Source organism: Danio rerio, chromosome 6 (assembly GCF_049306965.1).
Source record: "Danio rerio strain Tuebingen ecotype United States chromosome 6, GRCz12tu, whole genome shotgun sequence".
Taxonomy (NCBI): Eukaryota; Metazoa; Chordata; class Actinopteri; order Cypriniformes; family Danionidae; genus Danio; species Danio rerio.
Window position 1 is genome coordinate 20,280,338 of NC_133181.1, and position 21,847 is coordinate 20,302,184.

Below are 21,847 nucleotides of genomic sequence, written 5' to 3' on the forward strand. Positions count from 1 at the left end.
TACCTGGATGGGAGACCACATGGAAAAACTAAGTTGCTGTTGGAAGTGGTGATAGAGAGGCCAGCAGGGGGTGCTCAACCTGTGGTCTCTGTGAGTCCTAATGCCCCAGTAAAGTGAAGGGGACACTACACTGTCAGTGAGCGCCGTCTTTTGGAAGAGATGTTAAACCATGGTCCTGACTCTCTGTGGTCATTAAAAATCCCATGGCAGTACTTGTAAAAAGTAAGGGGGTAACCCTAGTGTGCTGGCCAAATTCCCTCCATTGGCCCTTGCCCATCATAGCCTCCCAATCTTCCCCATCCACCGAATTGGCTCTATCACTGTCTCTCCACTCCACCAATAGCAAGTGTGTGATGAGCACACTGGCGCCGTTGTCCTGTGGCTGCCATGGCATCATCTAAGTGGATGCTGCATACTGGTGGTGGTGTGGAGAGACCCCCTCTCATGATTGTGAAGCACTTTGGGTGTATGGCCATACATAATAAATGGCTTATATAAATACACATTACATTACATTACACACAGGACATAAGAGTTAAGTCCTTGCATAATAATCATCATCTCAATGCAAAGAAAAAAACAAAGTTTTTTTTCCCTTTCTTTTAAATTGTTTACTATTGACAGTGATTGTTTTCCATAATGTTTTTGCACCCCAGATTCGTCTTATTATAACTGCCAGCTGCGCCTCACATTTTTTGCTGGAGCGCCTCGTGTTCCTAAAGACGAAAAGTCACTCTGACTGGAAAAGCGCCTGACTTCATTCAAAGTTTACTTTTGGATTTAGTACAGTAAGCAACTTTTGGCACCGAAGTGACAAAGTAAATTAAAGCCATACAATTGAGCCGCCTTGACTTTTGTCTTTGTTTGTAATAAGCCAATATGAATGCTGATTTTTTTGTAAAGAATCTGCAACAAAGAAATTTATGAAATGGAAAGAATAACTTATTGCCTTAGACTCCAGATGAATATATTTGAAGCAAGATTGAACCCAATTCTAACAATTATACATGAGTAACTTTAAACATACAACATAGATTTACTAAACAGCTACATTACATACACGATAAGTATATGAGACATCTACCAATTGCCCCCCCCCCCTTTCTTTTATTTTCTTATTATTTGTATTTATTTATTTTTATATATTTTTATATATAACTTCAAAACAATATATATAGTTTTAAAATAAAACTGTGCAAATGTACTTTTTTTTTACTTTCTCCCACATCTTTTAAGTATTTATTTGTATCCTTACTGACTATTTCTGATGTATCTCTGATTTTGTGTTGTGTTCTAATAAAAAACTGTTTAAATAAATAAATAAACAAATAAACAAACAAATAAATAAATAAATAAATAAAATTCTGCCACAGATTACCCTGTAAATATTTCAGGAACAAGAGCAATCATAAAGTGGTAGGCCATGAATTTGCCTATTTTATTTGTGCAAGAAGATCATGTGTAATTTAAAGGGACAGTTCACTGAAAATGAAAATTGGCCTTTTTAATCACTCTCAAATGATTCCAAAACTTAATAATTTTATTTATTTTGTTGAACACAAAAGAAGATTTTTTCAAAGAAACCCCAAAACCTGTAACCATTGACTACATTTCAGTTCAAAAGAAAAAACTCAAACATGTTTGTAGCAAGTAAAGAGAGAGTAAATTAATGTTAATTTTTGGGTGAACTACCCTTTTAAATACGCACATGTGAAGGTAACTCAGAGTTGACCATTTGGCCTTCTCACTAAAACAAATATCTCGAGAAAGTACCTGATTGTCTAACACTGGTTGTCAGAAACTCCAACCATTTGCTCTATACCATTGCTCTATCAATACACAATTCAACCATGCTTTTGGTTGAGAAACATTAACGCAGCATTTAGCCACAGATAGTTTCTGCATGACTAGCATTGACTAGCCGTATAGAATACAAAATTGAACGAAGGCAGGCATGTTGTGTAAGCTGCAGCAGCATCAGATTAAGCAAGACATAGGGGAAAACTAAAAGGGCAGCAGTCGGTATCGCCATAAAATGCCGGTTACCCAGCAAGTAACAGAGTAGCAGACATTTTGACGAAACTCAGAGGTATGCCAGTAAATATAATAGATTTGAACCAGATGTACCTTTGTCTGTCGGACTGATTCTATATCAGATATCTATATAACATTTTAGTAGCCTGGATTTGTGGCATATGGGAGTTGGAAAAACATCATAACCACATGTACAATACAGTACTAAACAAAATGATTGTGAGCAGAAACTGCTTAGTAGCATAATAAAAAGTTCAATGAGTTTAGACAAAGGCAGTCAGTTCTGATGACAGTGTGCAGTGTTACTGCTTGAGAGGATGAATATTTGCTGATCTAAATCAAAGCTGCAATCAACAATACAGGAAAGCTCTAAAAAGTTGTGAAAGCAAAGGACAGCAAGTGCTAAGCTCCTGTGGCTTATAATCTTTGGCCTGTCACAGTGATGTTGTTGGCATATTCTATCTGGCAGGTGGCACAATGATCCACTAGTGCTTAGTTTTCGGCAGATAGTTTTTAAAAAGTGTCAATATTAATGGCCAAGTCTGAGCCAATCAGATTGTTAACCACTTAAACTCTGCTGCTATTTGGGGATTTCCACCTGGATTTTGCCTACCCAAATTTAAAAGTTTCCGAAATCCACATGCAGAGGTGTAAATGCAAAAATTTGGTATCATTTTAAAGAAAACCCTTTGAATTTTCATAAAACACTATTGAAAGTGTTTAAAATATCTGTATATGTCATCTGTGTTATAATAAACACCTAAAGGCGCTTTTTGTATTTTTTTTTTATAAACTCAAATTTGAAAGTGTACCTTTTAGGTTCTGTGTGGTCTAGCGTGCTGTAATTAATTTTGGTGGTTCCTGCACATGTCTGTAATCATAGGAAAAAAGAAAAAAGGTCTCTACCATAATAAATGCAAAAGTTATTGCATTCCAACTGATGGGAGGTGCTGTACAAGCCACAGAGACCGATCCTTGTTTACATATTTCACTATTCTTTTGTTTGATTAAACATAATTCACTGTGTTTGGACCACATCAGAAATATAAAAGGATTACTTATGCACATCAACTCAAAAACAGAGGAGAATGGCCCTGAAGGGCACAGCATAAGGTAAGAGATGACAGCTGTCTGTGCTATCTGGGGCTGCTTATTGATCATGAATGTATTGTTTACATTTCTGCGCCATGGAAACACCACAATTCATTCAACAACTGTTTGGCATATGAATATAATTCAGTAAAAAGAATGTTAGAACTGTATGAGCACCGGCAAGAGCTTTCATTTGAGCTATAACTTGTACATGTGTCATATAAAAAAATATGAAATTGAACCAATGTAAAATACCCAGTTCAAGTATCCAAAATACTGTGTATTTAAGTGTAAATAACTTTTATACAGTAGAATAAAAACCAAAATGATGCATATGTGCATAAAATATAGATTCTACACTTTCAAACGAAACCACTTACGGGGGTCTGGTGCAACGCTAGCCCTTAAAATCTGAAAGCGAAAGTCGATGACGTCACGGACGCGGTACCGGGTCCGCAGAGTTTAAGTGGTTAAAGTGTACTGTGAATTAAAAAAAGTGCTTCTGTTTGTTTTGGAACATTAGCCTGTCAGAAGTGATTTTACTTAGAAATGTCAATCAAAATGCTAGTTTAACTTAAAGTTTAAAAAAAGAAAAATCCTAGATATCAACTTAGGTAAAAATATTACAGTTTAAATAACAGTAGCAACACAAAATTAAAACAGAGACAAAGTACATGTTTTTTTTGTTTACCAGAGGGAAAAAACTGAAATATTGAATGTCATTACACTAAATAAGTCAGTTGTAATGGTTGTAATGAGTGGTTAAGACTATGTCTAAACTAATCCAGATAAATTTGAAAACAGAAAAGAAAACAGCGTTTCATGTCCGCACTACCATTTTCAATTCTTAAAATCATCCACACTAAAACATCTGATTGGCCTGAGATTGGTCATTTAATGAGAGTGAGGGATTTGGTATATTTTACCTGAATAACTTATACCCAGCTATGTGGGCTAACCTATAAGAGAAAACCATTAATAATAATATTTTTTTCTCCAATTTTTTTTTACTCTTATCAACATTTTTTTTTTTAAATAAACAACCCTCATTACTACTATTGCCAAAAAATGATGTGCATGCAGATGCCAGTCCGCATTAATGGCCAATGCTCAATCGGGCAAATTAAAGCCATTCTCAAAAAAGGCCCACGTTTTGTTCCAACCTGTTATGCAAGAGTCTAAAAACAAACATGGAGAGTTACACACGCTTTCGACACCCTAAGATTGTTACGAGTACGCTTCAGAAACTCACTAGCCGCTATATTAGGCAAGTTGAAGCCATTAAAATAGTGAAATGCCTTTATTCTTCATGGCAAAGATTCAACAAGGTGTTAAAAACTTTTCCTCTTAGATTTTAATTTACATTCACATTACCACATAATTGTGTTGCTGCAGATTTAGGAATTGCCCCATTGGATTGAGATCTGAAGACCATAGAGGCCATTTGAGCATAGTGTTCTCATTGTCATGCTCAAGAAAGCAGTTTGAGGCCAATTGAGCTTTTGTAACATGGCAAATTATCACTAGATTAGCACACTGTGGCCATGCTCAACTGGTACTAAGGGACACAAAGCATGCCAAAAATAACCCTGCAACGCAAAAAGGCCAAAAGAAAAATATGTATTTTTAAATGAAAACGTATTAGTGTGGACATGGACAAAGTAAGTTACGTTGGCCTTTGAATGAGCTCATTCTCATCTGACCCCTGATGTTAACAAGGTATTTTCATTAACACTTCCACACAAGTGTTTATGTTCTCTTTTTGGGTCATTTTCTGCAAACTTGTGGAGATAGATGTGTGCAGACATCTCAGTATATCACCTCTTTCCATCCCCATTCTGATGCTCAGTAGACTGTCCATGACTATATCTACATAAGTTCTGTCATGAGATTAGCATTAGTATATTAGACATTTCATTTTTGGAGCACTTGAACAGGTATACAAAAAGTGTTGGGGAAAAGTATTTATACATACAGATAAATGACATTACAACCCCGAATCAGTAAAAGTTGGGGAAATATAGAAAATGCATATAAAATAGTAGTGATTTCCGAATTTGCTTTGACTTGTATTTCATTACAGGCAATGTGAGGACAAAATATTTCATGTTTTATCTGGTCAACTTTATTTCCTTCCTTTCCTGTCATTCGGATGTGCAACACATTCCAAAAGAAGTTGGCACAGGAACAGTTTAAGTCTAGTAATCAGGTAAATTGGTTAAATAATAATGTGATGTTAACATGTGATTGTAATTAAGATTTGGTAAAAAAAAAAACTGCATCCAAGAAAGGTCTAGTGCTTTTGAACTATTGCAATGTTTAAAAACATTGTTCCTCATAGAAAAATATGAAGACATTCAGACATTTCACCTTCAACAGTGTAAAACATAAGTAAAAGCTACAGGGAATCTGGAGAAATTTCAGTGTGTAAAGGACAAGGGTGCACGCCTAAGCTGAATCGTCATTCATATATAAGTGATATCACCATATGGGCTAAGGACTACTTTGGCAAAGCTTTCAAGCACCACAATATGTAGTTACATCCATTAATGCTAGTTTAATCTGTACTGTACCAAAAGGAAGCCCTATATTAACAGTGTCCAGAAGCACCGTTGACTTCTCTGGGCTCGATGCATCTGGAATAGACCATCACACAGTGGAAATATGTACTGTGGTCAGATGAATTACCGTAGTATTTGTATTTGTATTGTATTAGGGAGAAATGTCCGCAATGTGCTCCGGAGCAAAGAAAATATCATCCAGACTATTACCAGCAACAAGCCCAAAAGCCAGGGCCTTTCATACCACGGGCTTATGTCAGTGTTAACTTGCACTTCTGTGATGGCACCATTAATGTTGAAAAGTAAATTTTGAAGCACAATATGCTGCCTTCAAGAAGGCTTCTTGTCCAGGGGCGCTCATGCATATTTCAACAAGACAATGCAAAAATCACCTTCTGCACAAATTACAAAGTTCTGGCCAAGGAGGGAGAGGACACAAGTACTTGACTGGCCTGCCTGTAGTCCCGACCTGTCTCCAATAAAGAATGTGTGGGGCATTTTCGAAGACCCTGTACCGTTGCCTACCTTAAGGCTTCTTTGCAGGAAGAATAGGACAAATTACACCAGAATCATTTCATCATTTGCTGCCTTCAGTCCCGAAACATCTTTTAAGTGTTGTGAAAAGAAATTACTTTACTGTTTCAACATTTTTGAAATGTGTTACAAAAACCAAAATTTGAATACTTCTTTATTTAAAAAATAAATAAATAACAATAACCCTGACAATAAATCATGAGGAACATATTAAAGAATGTTTGTTGTATTGTCTTCAATGAAATACAAGTCGAAGTAAACTTTCTTTCTTTTGTATTTGTGTTTTTTAGTCCCATCTTTTCCTGATTTGGGGTAGTACAGATAACACTAACGTTCCTGGTTTTTGGACAAGTAAGCTTTTTGAAATGAAAGGAGTAACCACATTTTCTGCCTTTTTTGTGGACCTACTGGTCCAGATTGAGAACAAGCAGGAAGCTGCACCAAAGAAGGTAGAAAAAGGGCTCATACTCAAGAAACTTACTCTGATCCAGCGGCCATATCGGTGTACGGTGTCTCTGGCGTGGTGACTCCCAGTGTGATTACTATGCTCATGACGTCCAGCGCAGCAATGCAGGGAAGGGGATGGGGGGTGGGGAGGGGGTGAGGGGGGAAAGGAGAGGGGAGGGAAGAGGAGAATCAAGGGCTCCTAATGGCAGCAGTTAAGCACTCCTTACATGGGGCGCTGCTATACCACATCACGAACATCAGGAGACCTAAATCGGAGACACAACCACAAAAACAGAGAAGAGAAATTTTAATACATTTCATGTCTGTAAACTCAAAACTTTAACTTTTTAATGAAGCAACATTAGCCACATTAACAGAGACCTGGCGATCGGCCAGTTTCCCTGCGGTTAGTAAGCAAAGTGTTTTATATAAACAAATGCATGGTGACTTAAACCCCAGTCAGGAAATCTGGTCCAGTTTTTTCCAGTTGTCATCGATGGAGCAACAAAGACAAATGCTGACCATCATTGGCTCGTTTTTTTTTCTACCATTTCTTTCCTCTGCCTTTGCGTGCCTTTCACTCGACATCCAGAAGAATTTAAAGCTATAAATTTTACTCCTTGTGGGGAGGAAGAAAATAAACTGTAATGAAAACCTTTTTAAATTACAAGCAAACGCAGCACATTGTGGCATCATATAATTATTTTATATAAGCAGTGGAGTTGCTTTTACAATAGAAACAGACAAGAGCGCCGGAGGGGGAGCAACCTAATTAAATCATCGAAAATCCATGGTCTAAAACAGACGTGGATTTTTGTTTTTAAATAATGTAAATGTGTCATGTTTTTTGTATCATTTACATTATTTTAAGACATGAGTTTTGACACACAGGGTTCCCTTTAACACAGAATAAGCCCTCCGGCATCTTTCACAGATGACATACAGCATTAATTGAATTGACAGTCTCAATATTGAGAAGTCTTGTGCAAACTAAGCATAGGACGATAACCGTTTTCAAGGTATATCGCGGTTTGGAATAGGTTTTAAAACAGTCAAAATTTTCTGCTATATCGTTTCTAATGTATGTCTATGATTATTTATTTACGTTTTTTTAGGACAACTGTATCTAAGGCAGAAAAGATTTCCAAAGATGCCCTTTTAAATTGTAAAAAAAATTGTGTCTATAAAAAAAATGAAGACAGCAGTAGTCAGTAATTGATTTGAATTATTTAGCCTGATATGTTTACTATTCCAAAAAATTTGAAATATTTCTTAAAATAAAATATATTGTGTTCAAAGGGGAAAAAGGTTTTTTGTTTTTTACCCAAACATTTAATAACAATATATTTTAGACCAGTAATCACATTACCGTGAAACCGCAATCATTTTATCCAAGGTTATTATACCGTCAGAATACCAGCCCATGCCTAGTGCAAGCTACTTGAATTCATAACGTTTCAATAATACAAACTTGTTTATTGTTGCAAAATGTCTGTGCATGAGCAAGTGGGACAAAGAGAAAATTTAATAAATGACAAGGTAAATGTCACTTAATTAAATTAATTAAAAAGTTTTAAAAAAAAACTTAAAAAGCCTGTTTTCGTTAGTTTGATCTATGACAAACATCAAATGGGTCCACATCTTCCAAATATATTTCTCCAGTCATTTGAATGAGTACATTTAATTTTTTTTTATGTGAACCATCCTTTTAACTCAGTGGTTCAGTATAGACAGCCTTTTAAATAAACTACTATCAGCTAATACTAAAATTTGTCTCATTACAACAAATGGTCAGCAGAGAGAGCACATTTTTAATAATACAGAATCAGCTATTTGTTGAAATTAATAAATTAAAAACAAAATTTAATCACTGATAAACAGGGAACCTTGCCTCCTGATTTCAGACACAGCATATTATCTCATTTGTGATTTTATACATATAACACATCAACAACTTACCATATGTGACCATATGCACAGAATTTAGTATATGATAAACTAAACATTTCATCCAAACCGTTTCTCATTTAATTAAATCATTTTTTTATTTATCTGAACACCTCCTGAACTGCTGGAACTAAAGAAGAAAATAAAATGATCCCACTAGGGCTGCACGATTCTAGCTAAAATGAGAATCAGGATTTTTAAATTTTTTTATGCTTAAAATCAAGATCAGGATTTTCCTCACGATTCTGTAGATGTAACAATAAAGGTTAATCTACAAGTAGGCTATTATTTTTGTTATTTCTCAAACATATGGTAAAACAACAATAATATTAAGTGTAGGTCTACTGTTGGTTGAAATGCTAAATTTTGAATAGAATTCAAGGTGAATAGACTTTAAATTTGTCCTGATCGTTAAAGCACAGTAAAGATCATCATAATACAACTATTCATAATGCTGAAGTTGAATCATTATGTTGAGAAATGCTTGCAAACTGTCATTGACAACATTATTAGGCCATTTTTTCAGTGGTAAAATCAGACATTTGTTTTTATTAGATTCCCTTTTGCATTATATTTAACATTAAGCTAGAGTAGTTATACTGACAGCGTTAAACATTCTCAAACACAACAAGAAAAACCTATCAATTGATTGTCGTAAACATATCCCTTTAATGTTATAGAATTATTTAAACAATGTGCACGCTTTTGGTTTCACTGTCGAGTGCGGCTCATCTCATGGCTGCAGTCACTTTAAGGACAAAAAAAAAAAGCATACATCCAAATCATACTGCACATGCGGCTCCCAAACGATTGCTCTGTGCAACAAACTGAATGTTATGACAATTTTATGACCTGTTCTTCACAGCCTATAGGTTCTATGCAGACCTATGCATCATTCGTGGCGTGCGAAAATCTGAACAATGAGGAACTCGCCAGAGAAGCAAGTCTAGGTAAAAATTAAAGAAAGATCTTTTTTTAACTGAAGTTTCACAAAAATAACAATAGCCTCCACAAGTTTGAATGAAAAAAGATTGGAATAGAGTTCCATCTCAAAAGTGAGAAATCAGGGGGTAAGGACTTGAGGCATAAGGCAAGATGCCAATTAACACAATGGTCATTGTGGTCCATAGATTGCTTGTACAGTCATCAGTGAAAGGCTTCACCAATATGGGTAGAGTAACCAGACAGTAATTAAAAGAACTAATATAATGATTGTATCAAAATTGAAACTGGCTTTTCTATTCTGTACAAGAGCTCTCTGTACATCTGCCTTACAATCTACACTTCTTTTACAGGACAACATTTGGACCCTTTCATTTGCCAAATCATTCTTAAAATCGTCTATCTATATTTTCACCAGGCTTTTAATTTTCAGGTTTATCTTGGCATCCTTAAGAGTGGTAACATTTGCATAAAAAGAGATCAGATCCCTTAATCTGTATTGTCAAATTGGTTGATGTTTATACCACTTATCCAGGTCTATACAAAAATGACGTCAAAAAGGTTGTGCAACGTGCCTGATATTAAAAGGAGTTTTCAGAATGAGCCATGAAAGAAATCTCAATCTGTCTGACTGTGTGTGTGTTTAAAGACGGAGCAGTACGCCCAATAAGCAAAGCATACTTGGGGCTTAACTTGGGTGTGTGCCTAAATGATCAAATACACATACAAAAATGTGCATATACCTCCCACACGTTTCAGCTGTGTTCAAACGATAAAATTTTTTAAAAATCTGTCTTTTTAATGTGAATTGTCCATTTTCAGATTTTTTGTTTTTTGTTTTTATTGAGGTATAGATAGTATTACTTGACAGTTTAGTCTTTGGTAAGTCTGAATCTTTTAAATCCTCCCCACTGTGTATATTAGATTTATGCAATATAATCGAAACAAAAAAAAAATTTCATAGCACTAAAGAAGAGGGCAGAAAAACAACGATAAATTTAACACTGGCTTTGATACAAAAGTTCAGTTACTCCTTATATTTAGAATCTGTCCATCTGATAATATGGAACCAAACCGTACCACGACACTTTTTCGGCACCCTTTCAAAAGGGTCCCAAACACAAGAAAGGATACCAAAAGGCGGAGCTAGACGCGCAGCTGAACGCTATTGGTTTACAGAGATACGTCATTCCCTTACGCAACAAGCCAGAATGTAAACAAAGGACCCACTATGTTTGAAATACACAGCGAGAGATTACTTGTGCTTGCCCCGCGTCTATATCTGAAATAACTAACTTCTTGAGCTGATGATAATAACGTGTGCTTGATTATTGACAAGCTTTGGAAACCTGATCCTGTGAGAAGCTGACAAACGCGATAATGACACATTCAGAAAGAAAAGGGCAAACGCGAGAGTGGAGCGCGAAAAAAATGGAAAGCCAAGGAGCACGTTATTTCTTCAGCAATCGTGAACACACTGCCTTGTTTTCATTTTTATCATCACTTTTTGGACTAATATGAACTGGGAATGATGGAATGACTTTCTAACGGAGGCTACATGTGCTGCTGAAGATTACAAACACATATGGGAGGTTTTCACTGACTGCAGCTATACTTTGTGTTGTTTTGAACCTAATTAAGGACGAAATGTATGCTGTGTGTACTTTTTCTGTAGTTAGTACCATATCGAGGACTGTAAGGGACTGTATGTGTTCATATATGTTCATTTATTTATTTAAAAATATTACAGACGTTACAGTAGGCTATTTTGCATTGTCATTGATCTGCAGTTATAATCAACTCATGTTCATAGAAAAGTTAGTAATAAACATTTATTCAGAAGTATTTATGTGTGCAAAGCGTCTGTTTTGTGAGAAGTGCTTTTCATATCATATGTGAGCAACCTGTGCAGCTTTATTGTAGACATTTTCTCGAGCGAGCATGACGTCGACTGAAACTTTGTCATACACCACGCCCACCAAAAGGGTACCATTGCTAGTGTAAACGCAAGCCTGCTAAAGGTGACCCATACCGACCCGAACCGTACTGTACCAGTCAGTGGAAACGAGCCAATAGGGTACCTAAAAGTCAACTGTATCATACAACTTTTTGGGTACCCTTTCAGAAGGGTACCTAGCACAACAAAAGGGTACCAAAAGGCGGAGTTAGACATGCAACTGAACGCAATTGGTTTACAGAGAAACGTCACCAGCACGTACACAAGCAGGAGAATGAAAAAGAAAATGTTGTTTTTTTTAATAGACAGCCAATACATTATACCGTAATATATACTAGGGGTGTAATGGATCACGGTTGATTCATGATCTATACGAATCAAAACCTACGGTTCAGAACGCACGTGATCCACGGATTAATAACTTTTTTGAATTCATAGGTAAAAATCCAACATTTATACCAATCACAGAGAGATCACCTCCCGCGTCATTTAAATCACATGTATGAAAGCATTTTGGCTTTCCTGTAAAATATATAGATGGAAAAAAAAGTTGTGGTGGGACCTACCTAAATGCTTTCTTAGGCTATTAATTAAAGGTGTTTTCTGTCACTGTTTGTTTAGCCTGCATTATATATGATAAATGATTTGCATGTTTATTAATGCTTCTGAGCGCTGCATTCAAATCTGTGTTTGATCAAGAAACATTTAGTTTTTACACTTTTTTCAGTTAGTTACAGTCAAATAACACAGAAGTACTGGGAGAACAGTTTATAGTTCAGACATAAACACTGATGTTGATGGTAAAGATTAAAATCACTGTTAAATGGAACTTGACGATGGTGAATTTTACATTGTGTAACCAACAGGTGGCGACAAACAGCCATCAAAATTATGTCACTGAATAGGTTTTCAAAAATAATCCACCTATAATTAAATTAAGTTTTATGTGTGAATTTTTTTAAACATTAATTGAAAATAAATATGATATTTACTACAAAATGTTTTTTCTACTTTTAGCATTATCAGCATCAGTAGCAAAGATCATTTTTCCTTTTGCATATTTTCCCTTTTTTCAGCTGCTTTTTAAAATTTTTTTATTACAAGTACAGGTCAGTGGCGTTGCGGGGGGGGGGCTTTGGGGGCTTAAGTCCCTGATGTATTGTCAAAAGCCCCTGATCTTTAGCAATATCTTGCACTTAAATAAAAATATGTTGTATAACATTTATTTTGTTATCCAAGTACTGAAAATTACCGCGTACATCACGCACATTCTACCTAACACAGTGTTTGCGTCGGGTCAGCTGTTCAGCAGTACCTGTATCTACCAGCAGGTGGAAGTGGCACTGTCGTCACATGATGTTTAAAACAATTCCGCCACAGCACTTCATTTATTCATTATTTTGAAGAGCTGAAGCTGATGAGGTAATAATACAACTATTTCGCGAAACTGAATAGTTCTAACTACTGATGAAACTTAACATTTGTTTCCGCAGTATAAAATGTGTGTAGTTTTGGTGAAATAAAATAACTGTAATCGATAAAATGTGCATCATATCAATGCATACATGCGAATTAGTCAGAAAAACGTAAATTGTTCTAGCTTTCTAGATATGATATAGATATCTAGGCATATTTATCTAGATATGATATAACCAGTCACATCTGTTTCTGTAATAGTTAAATCATAGTGAGTTCATGCATCCAGCATATTATTGTATAGCTACATTCTACTGTAACATGCTATGTCAGTTAGCAGCGGATTATAAATCAACTTTCTTATGAAAATACCCGAGATGGCTGGAAGAAGAATTATTAGCCCCCCTGTTAATTTTTTTTCCTAATTTCTGTCTTTTGCAGAGTAGATTTCTTCAACACATTTCTGCACATAATGGTTTTAATAGCTCATCTCTAATAACTAATAATTTATTTTATCTTTGCCATGATGACAGTAAATAATATATTTGACTAGACATTTTTCAAGACACTTCTATACAGCTTGAAGTCACATTTAAAGGCTTTAAAGGCAGGTTAGGGTAATTAGGCAAGTTATTGTGTAACGATGGTTTGTTCTGTAGACTATTAGAAAAAAAATTTGCTTAAAGGGGCTAATTTGACCCTAAAAGGGTTATTAAAAAATGTAAAATTGCTTTTATTCTAGCTGAAATAAAACAAATAAGAATTTCTTCAAAAGAAAAAATATTATCAGACATACAGTGGAAATTTCCTTGCTCTGTTAAACATCATTTGGGAAATATTTAAAAAAGAAAATAAAATTCAAATAGGAATAATAATTCTGTCTTCAACTGTATAAACATTTATTATCACAGCCATGCAAATGATCAGTTAAAGCTAGGGATGTAACGGTATTGTAAATACCGTCATACCGCAATATTAAATTTTTTCGATATTACCGAAGTCGCATGACTCGGTAAAACTATAGGTCTTCTGAGAAAATTTGCTCAGGCGAATGAAGCGAACGGGAGGTAGCTGAAACTTCATTTCCCATCAGCCCCGGCGTGGCCATAATCCTTTGCGGTCTGTTGTCGCTACAGATCCAGTAATGCGGAAATGGAGTGTGCTGCTACTAGCGGAGATGAAAAAAAGATGGAAATGATCGAACCTAACGCGGGTGTTGTCGCCGCGCGCGTGCTGAATAGCGGTGCTGTCGCGCGCGTTCTGATCAGCTGTGTTGTGGCGCGCGTATTGTAAAGCGCCGAGGGGGGGTTGAGCGCGCATACTCAAGAGAGGTGTTATCGCGCGCCTACTGAAGGGCTGGACTGGACGGAGGTTGTGTCGCGTCGCGGGGGCACTTTTGGTCGTTTTGGAAGGGCATTTTCTATCCAAGACTAAAAAGGGCATGTACACTGCACAGGTTGAGCCCTATGTGTGCACGTGCCTGCAAGTTGGGGAATACGACTAATAACAGTCATGGGGACTGCAGAAACACAGCACACTGTTCAGATTGATGCAGACATGAGATCTCTATCTTACTCATGGTTTGTCCTCTCAAGTGGGGGAAAGACAATGCACAACGTTACCCCACTGCTGTCAACATGGGCCAAGTCATATCTCTCTTGTCCCAGAATCCTCAGTCCCAAATGAGAGGGGTTTTTTTCTGTTGCAGGGGACATTGTAAATACCCAGAGATACCAGCTTTTACCAGATTATAGTTATATGATAATTTTCCTTTAAACCCATCTCTATCTAAGTGAGTGATTAAATGTTAAATGTGATGAGTTTTCAACAATACTAAATTGAAACTTTATTTTTTTTACATGGTTTAATAATTTTTTGTTATTAAAATTGAAGTTCCTGTTTCAAAGCTAACAGATAGATGGCTAATTTGTATGTCGTTGACACTTTTGGTACTTTTTTGGAGTATTTTCAAAAGTTTTTTTTTTTCCTGTAAATGATTCAATAAATACCGTACCGTGACATTCATACCGAGGTATTACCGTACCGTGACATTCTGATACCGTTACATCCCTAGTTAAAGCCTTTTTATGTTTATTCAGATCTTATTTTCATTCAACTACAGCAATAGCTGGATTCCTTCATCCATATTAAGGATTTCCTAGAACGTTCTACTACTTTTGTGCGGCATACATGGAATTTCTGCTAAAGTATGAATAAAACAGGCATTACATGCATTTAAAGTGCTACAATGCCCACATCACCTTATTTTGAGGAAAACTGAAAAAAAAAATCTCCCTTTAAAGAAATTTGAAGTAAACACATTTCTAGCATATAAATCTTTATTTTTATTTTTTGTACTATTTTTGATAAAATTGTTATTATGTCAAAAATAGTAGCCCATTGAATATCAATATTTTCCAAGGTATTGAATTTAGAAATTCTAGTATGTTGACAACACTACACCGCAGTTAATCACTCTGTCCAATGAACATGTTTGTAGCTTAGTATCACATTGGATAACAACTCACACTGTAAAATAAATCATATTTTCAGATTGAAGACATGCAGAAAATTACATTTTCAAAAAACAAACAGAAACTGCAAATCAGGAGAGGAGATAGGAGGCTCAAGAGGTATGATATGGCTAACCAATGGTTTTTGCAGTAATATTTTTGTATAAAAGAAAAGCAAATGACATTATCTCCTCCCCTTTTTGACCTAAAAACTGTAGTGTGGGCCGAACCATGAGATTTGTGATCCATTATACCACTAATAAATACATATAATAACGAGCCATGGACAACCGAGTTTAAACAAACCTTGACATCATCACAACAGCCAGAAAGCCAAGAAAAAGAGCAGAATCTACTAGGGGTGTCAAAATTAATTCTTTCTTCGGTGCACCGCGATGCAAATGCAGACAATTCAGTATCGGTTCAGTAAAAATCATAACCGGTTATTATGTACTGCCGTCATTTATCTCATCTGCGCCATGTTGCCGTAGCTTATGGCGAGGGACTTTTTTATGGCGTGGGACTTTTTATTTTATTTACAACACTCCAATTACTCAAAAACGCAAAAACTGTGCACAATTCACTGCGTGTGTTTTTGCTGGACAATCTTTCACTGACACTTACAGCAGAAGCCCTCATTTCACTTCAATTGAGAGAATGAAAGTAAACTCCATTCCTCTCTTTCACTCTCACTGTGGCCCATTTAACCTGCTGGCGTGACTTTTCCTCTCCTCTCGCATGTTACAGCTAAATTTCTGGATACAGACACGAGCGTGTGTCTGCAGATTTTTCTCCACTGTGTCTATCATGGATCAGCTGGGATCGCCGCTGCCATTTATCAGTCACTTATCTGTGAAGAGCGACAGCACGCAAGAACCAATCGCAGCACTTTCTGTTGTGCACGAGATCTTTATTTTTGTTCATTTGCTATAATTGCTTGTGTTTTTTTAAAAGTACAGTTTATATATCTGTTGTATGACTCTTTGTATTAAAAGATAAAATTGTATTACAAATAATTTATAAATGTCAATATATTTTTACATTTTAATACAAGATATGCTGTGCTGTGAAAAAAAAATATAAAACTGGGATGGGAAGATGGGAAGCATCGTTTTGCTTTATTGCGTGAGCTTGCCACGCATCTATATTTCTTAACTTCTTGAGCTGATGATAATAATGTGTGCATGATTACAAAAGTGCCTCTGACATCCGATCCTTTAAGAAAGAGAAACGCAAGAGTGAAGCACAAAAAACAAAAACAAAGGAGAAGCCCGACAAAAAGAAGCAAATCATTTTTTCAGCAACCTAAAAGATGAACAAACTGCCATGTTTAACTATTATCATCACCTTTTGGTCTATTATGAACTCAGAATGACAGAATTACTTTTTAACAAGAGGTTACATGTGCTGGTGAGGATTAAAATGCAGATGAGAGGTTTGCATTGACTGTGGACTACGTTGCGTGTTGTTTTTGTAACCAAATAAGCACTAAATGTAGGCTGTGTGTAGTTTTTTTGTAATTGGTAGCATATTGGAGAGTGTAAGGGTCTGTTTGTCATCATATATATTGCATTTATTTATTTATTTTATATAATGGCTGACATTACAGTAGGCTATTTCGCACTATCACTAGCTATTTTTCCATCCACCTATTTTAATGCGAATTTTGCATATGCACATAAAAAAAAAACAGTTGATGAAAACGACATGATGTGCATATATTTTGATAACACGCATAAAAAAACATATGCGCATAACTGAGTAGGATAAACTTTTTATTCGATAAGAGATGCGCTTAAACTAAGATCGAAACTCTTTTACCGCACAAATTTCAGTATGCGCATTAAAAAAGGTTGAGGGAGAAGTTAAAGGCGCTCATTTTCAGTTTATTTTGACCCAAGAAATAAAGGAAAAACCAAGTGGAGGTTTGACAGGAGCACCTGTGTCTGTTTGACGTTTCATACAGAAAGCTAAAAAAGAAAGTTGAGAAATTGCTAGTTTTCTTCAAACCCAGGTGAGCAAATATGTACATTTTCTACCCAATTAAAGGATTCTTTCTCGTTATGTAGTTAATAACAAAAGATATACTACGTGTTTTAGATTGTGAGACGTAGTTTGGACGAAGTTGTTGGTCTTCCTATTGTAAAGTCATGCAATGTGAAAGCCCCTGCCACCGATCCATCTTGCAGTGAAAACAAAGCAGCAACAAAACGCTAGCTCAGATAGTCATGCAGTGTGAAAACATCTGTGACACGACTGCTTTGAAAATCATGCAGTCTGAACTCCCCATTAGAGATAGAACAATTGATCGGCTGGCCAAATTATTAGGCAGATTTTTTTTTTTCCATTATTAACTGTCATTGGACATCTGTACTCCAAACTGACTTGTGCAGAAAACAGATGGCAATTTCACCAGCATAACACTGTGAAGTTCCCCCTTGCCTGGTCACTATCAAAGAAAAGGATTTTTGTCCTTTATTCTTATTCGTCTACTGGTTTATATAATACACTGGTCAAATATGATGCAGATTTTAAAGCGAGAATGAAATTTACATGGTAGCCTGCATTTTATAAACAATCTCAGACATGATCAATCCTGTTTTTAAAGCAGAAATTGAGTAACTAATGTACTACCTTCCTGCCTCAAGTGGATTTTATATCCAGGGGTGCTCATAATTTCTTTTGTTCTGGTTCTGAAAAGAGAACTTGGAGTTGTTGCTTGGTCCTCAGATTTTTGTACCTCAAAGCAGTATGCAGGACCAGACCACGTGATCGGATGATGGTTTTCCTTTTTTTCCCCACAAGAGTTTGAGGGGGATGGGGGTGTTGACTATGTTTGAGATGAAGACGAGATGATGGGTGGGAGATATATGAAATGAAACTAAAAGTGCTGGTCTGCAAAAGTGCTTTTCTAATGCCTTATATGGTCTGCAAATTTCATTTACATCTCACATGCAGGCCAACTCTCTTTATATCGTTTATCAGTACTGTTACTTCAATTTGATCACAACTGTGTTTTTGCCAATTCATCCGTTCTTGAGCAGGTAAACCCATGCAGCAAACAAACAGTTCTCCAGCAAACCTTGAGCTTCTGCTGATGTTTGTCTATATGACTGACATGGAGTTTTTCGAGCAGTTTTCACATTATGATGACAAAATGTGAGATGGTGCCGGGCCGTCTCCCGCTTGCCATTACCTATGTAAAATGTATTCAAATAAACATCTACACGCACGAAAAGTGACACTGTAAATTGCTTATAGATGCTGTTTCTGAGGTGGTCAATTTGTGTAATATTATAGTCCTAATGAATTATTAAGTGTTAAAATATAAAAGGTGGCTGTTTTTAATGGTGCTCAACATATCTTCTCAGAGATTAATACAATTTGATTCTAACTTCATGGTGTTAATCCAGTTCTATCCATGTTTTTACAACTTTTAAAATAATAAACATTAAAAATAATACTAAACATGACAATTAAAGTTAAACAAGTCAATGACACACCAGAGTTGGTAATAAACAGCATTTTAAGGTCAGTCCCCGGTCTACAGCTTTATTTCAGCCTATACATACAAAAATACAAACAATTTACATGCAAGTAACTGACAAACATTCAAACTGGAACTAAAATGAATAACGTGACAATGAAATGATATGAACTTAAAAAAGACTTAAGGACTTAATTGATCTAAAAGAAGAGGGAACATTATTCCAGTCAAATGAAGCTTTATATTGAAATGGCATAGGGCCAACTTCTGTGGTAACTCTTGAAACAAAGAAATACTGCTGCATAGGTCAAAGAAGAAGAGAACGTAAATGGAACAAAAAAAAAACTGTTAATAAGAGGGATTATTGAAATAAACGCATACAAAAAACAAAACAAATACAATGATAATGTTTTTAAAATTTAGTTGAAAATCTAGAGATTCATGTCATATTCTATGATGAGTTTTATAAGGACATCTTAAAACAAATCTACATAAAGAACTGAAATCAGCGTCAAATTAAAAGAAAAGAAAAAAATATATAAGCAAAAAATACTAAATGTATTCAATATAGCATAGATAATACTAAAATAAAATAAAATAAAAAAGATCAGTACATCCGGGCAGTTGCCTCTGAGTTTGTACTTGTACTCAGGACCCCTTTCTAAAAAAAAAAAAAAAAAAAAAAAAAAAAAAAAAGAGTTATAAATTAAAAACAGAATAACAATTAATCCCTTTATTAACAGTACTATTGCGGTATGGCATAAAGTTTTGAAGCACCTTAAAGAGGTTCCACAATTATAACAATTTACCTCTATCTAGAATAATACACATTTTTTAAAAATATCTTTTAATTATAAATTGTATTAATAAAACACAACATCAATCTCCCGATTTGCCAGATCTAGCTCCTTTAGAATACATTACTTAAAAACATTTTAATGGGGGTGGGCACATTTCTATGTTTTACAGATTAATTTCCATTAATTGCAAGGAAAGTACAGAAAATAAACGCCTGGCATGGTGTCAAGATATGAGACGGAATATCTGTCTGGAGGCACAAACACAGACAATTAATACACCATTCAAACTTCTGCAATATAAATGGAAAATGAGACTACACATAACTCCAGAATTTCTTCATTTAATTTATATATTCCTCATCATAAAATGCAATATAGAGATAGAAACTCAATACCATTGTTTATAGAAGTGTCGTTTAGTTAAAGATTTTTGTGAGAGAGTTCTAAACGTTTTTATAAACTGTATTAAAAATTGAATGTGGGAACAGTGTGTAGCACTTTTATTTTGATGAAACTTTGGTGTCAAAATAAAAGTACCACCAAAAACACATCAGCCAAACAAAAAATAAATGAAGAAAAAAATTAATAAAAAGACAGATATTGGCCAAAACATTGGGCTTGGCAATATTTTGGTCGATCGTTATTTCAAACTCAAAAAACGAGAAAAAACATCGTTAGCTCCTTTTGCTATCTATTTACATAAATAGCTAAGAGGAAGAGGGTGTCCATGGTTTGCTATAGGAAGCTGACAAAGAACAAGCTGGTTACATATAAAAGAGTAAGGGCTCGTTGGTATATTAAGTTCTGGGGATATATCGTTAAGATTCCCTAACGCAATGCGGGATTATCCAATATCTTTTAACATCAATATGGTTTGAGGCCACAAGTGCGGATTCTGCATGAAACAGATCACTTTAAGGTAGCACGCTAGCTCCACTTACACAAATGTGCACATGCGCAAATGAATGATTCACTCCCGAAGTCTTACAAAAGATTAGTTCAAAATGAACGAATCGTTCAAGAACGACCCATCACTGACAGGGAGGAACATGCTGGAACAGTTTCCTTATACTTCTCATATATATAGTCTACTCGTTTTCATCTTATTTTATATTTAGTTAGACAAGTTTAGTCAAAACTAAAGAAAAAGATTAGTTTAATTTTTAACATGTCATGGAGTAAAAAACGTATCTTTAGCACAATACATACATGTAAAAACAAAAAACATACAGCTGATTTAATTGTTGTTTATAAATCACACAACTGTGGCATACAGGATTATAACAACACTGTAATTGTGACATAAAATGCTGTGTGTTTCATATTTACATTCAATGTGGGTCTTTTCTATCAAACAATACTTTTTTGTGTTACTATTTGAGTGTGTTCCCTTTGCTCTGACAATGTAGTTATGTTTTCTATGGCTCTGTTTACTTTGTTATTTGCACAACAGCACAGTAAAGCTGTGTATAGCTTTAAGCAGGAAAACAAAACTGTACTGTATTTATTTATCAAAGGTTTTTCGAATAATTTGAAATGTTGTGAAACCTATGCAGGAGAAAAACCTGCACTGTATTTTATTTATCAAAGATTTTGTGCAGCTGTCATTTTTTGTGCAGCTGATTATTTGTTAACATGGAGAAAAAACTCCTGAGTTTGAATTATATTTTGATCAAATAATTTTAATAAAGGCTTTAACTCTCAAGTAACCATTTATGGGAAAATACCGGATATACAGTTGAAGTCAGAATTATTAGCCCCCCTGTTTATTTTTTTTCCCCAATTTCTGTATAACGAAGTGAAGATTTTTTTAACACATTTTTAAACAATAGTTTTAATAACTCACTTTTAATAACTGATTTATTTTATCTTTGCCATGATGACAGTAAATAATATTTCACTAGATATTTTTCAAGACACTTCTATATAGCTTAAAGTGACATTTAAAGGCTTAACTAGGTTAATGAGGTTAATTAGGCAGGTTAGGGTAATTAGGCAAGGTACTGTATAACGATGGTTTGTTCTGTAGACTATCAAAAATATATAGCTTAAAGTGACTAATAATTTGACTTTAAAATGTTTTTCAAAAAAATTAAAAACTGCTTTTATTCTAGCCG

The 21,847-nt window shown here is 35.2% G+C and overlaps 1 protein-coding gene across 8 annotated transcripts in view; it reads right to left on the reverse strand.

Moving 5' to 3' along the window:
• setd5 (SET domain containing 5) overlaps positions 1-21,847 on the reverse strand; it is a 60,845-nt gene that overhangs the window by 28,477 nt on the left and 10,521 nt on the right. For all 8 annotated transcript variants that reach the window (XM_073954029.1, XM_073954028.1, XM_073954027.1 and 5 more), the window contains exon 2: positions 6,703-6,934. In XM_073954029.1, coding sequence (XP_073810130.1) covers positions 6,703-6,773 — 71 coding nt within the window. In that variant the 5' untranslated portion in view covers positions 6,774-6,934. The remainder of the gene's footprint in view (positions 1-6,702; positions 6,935-21,847) is intronic.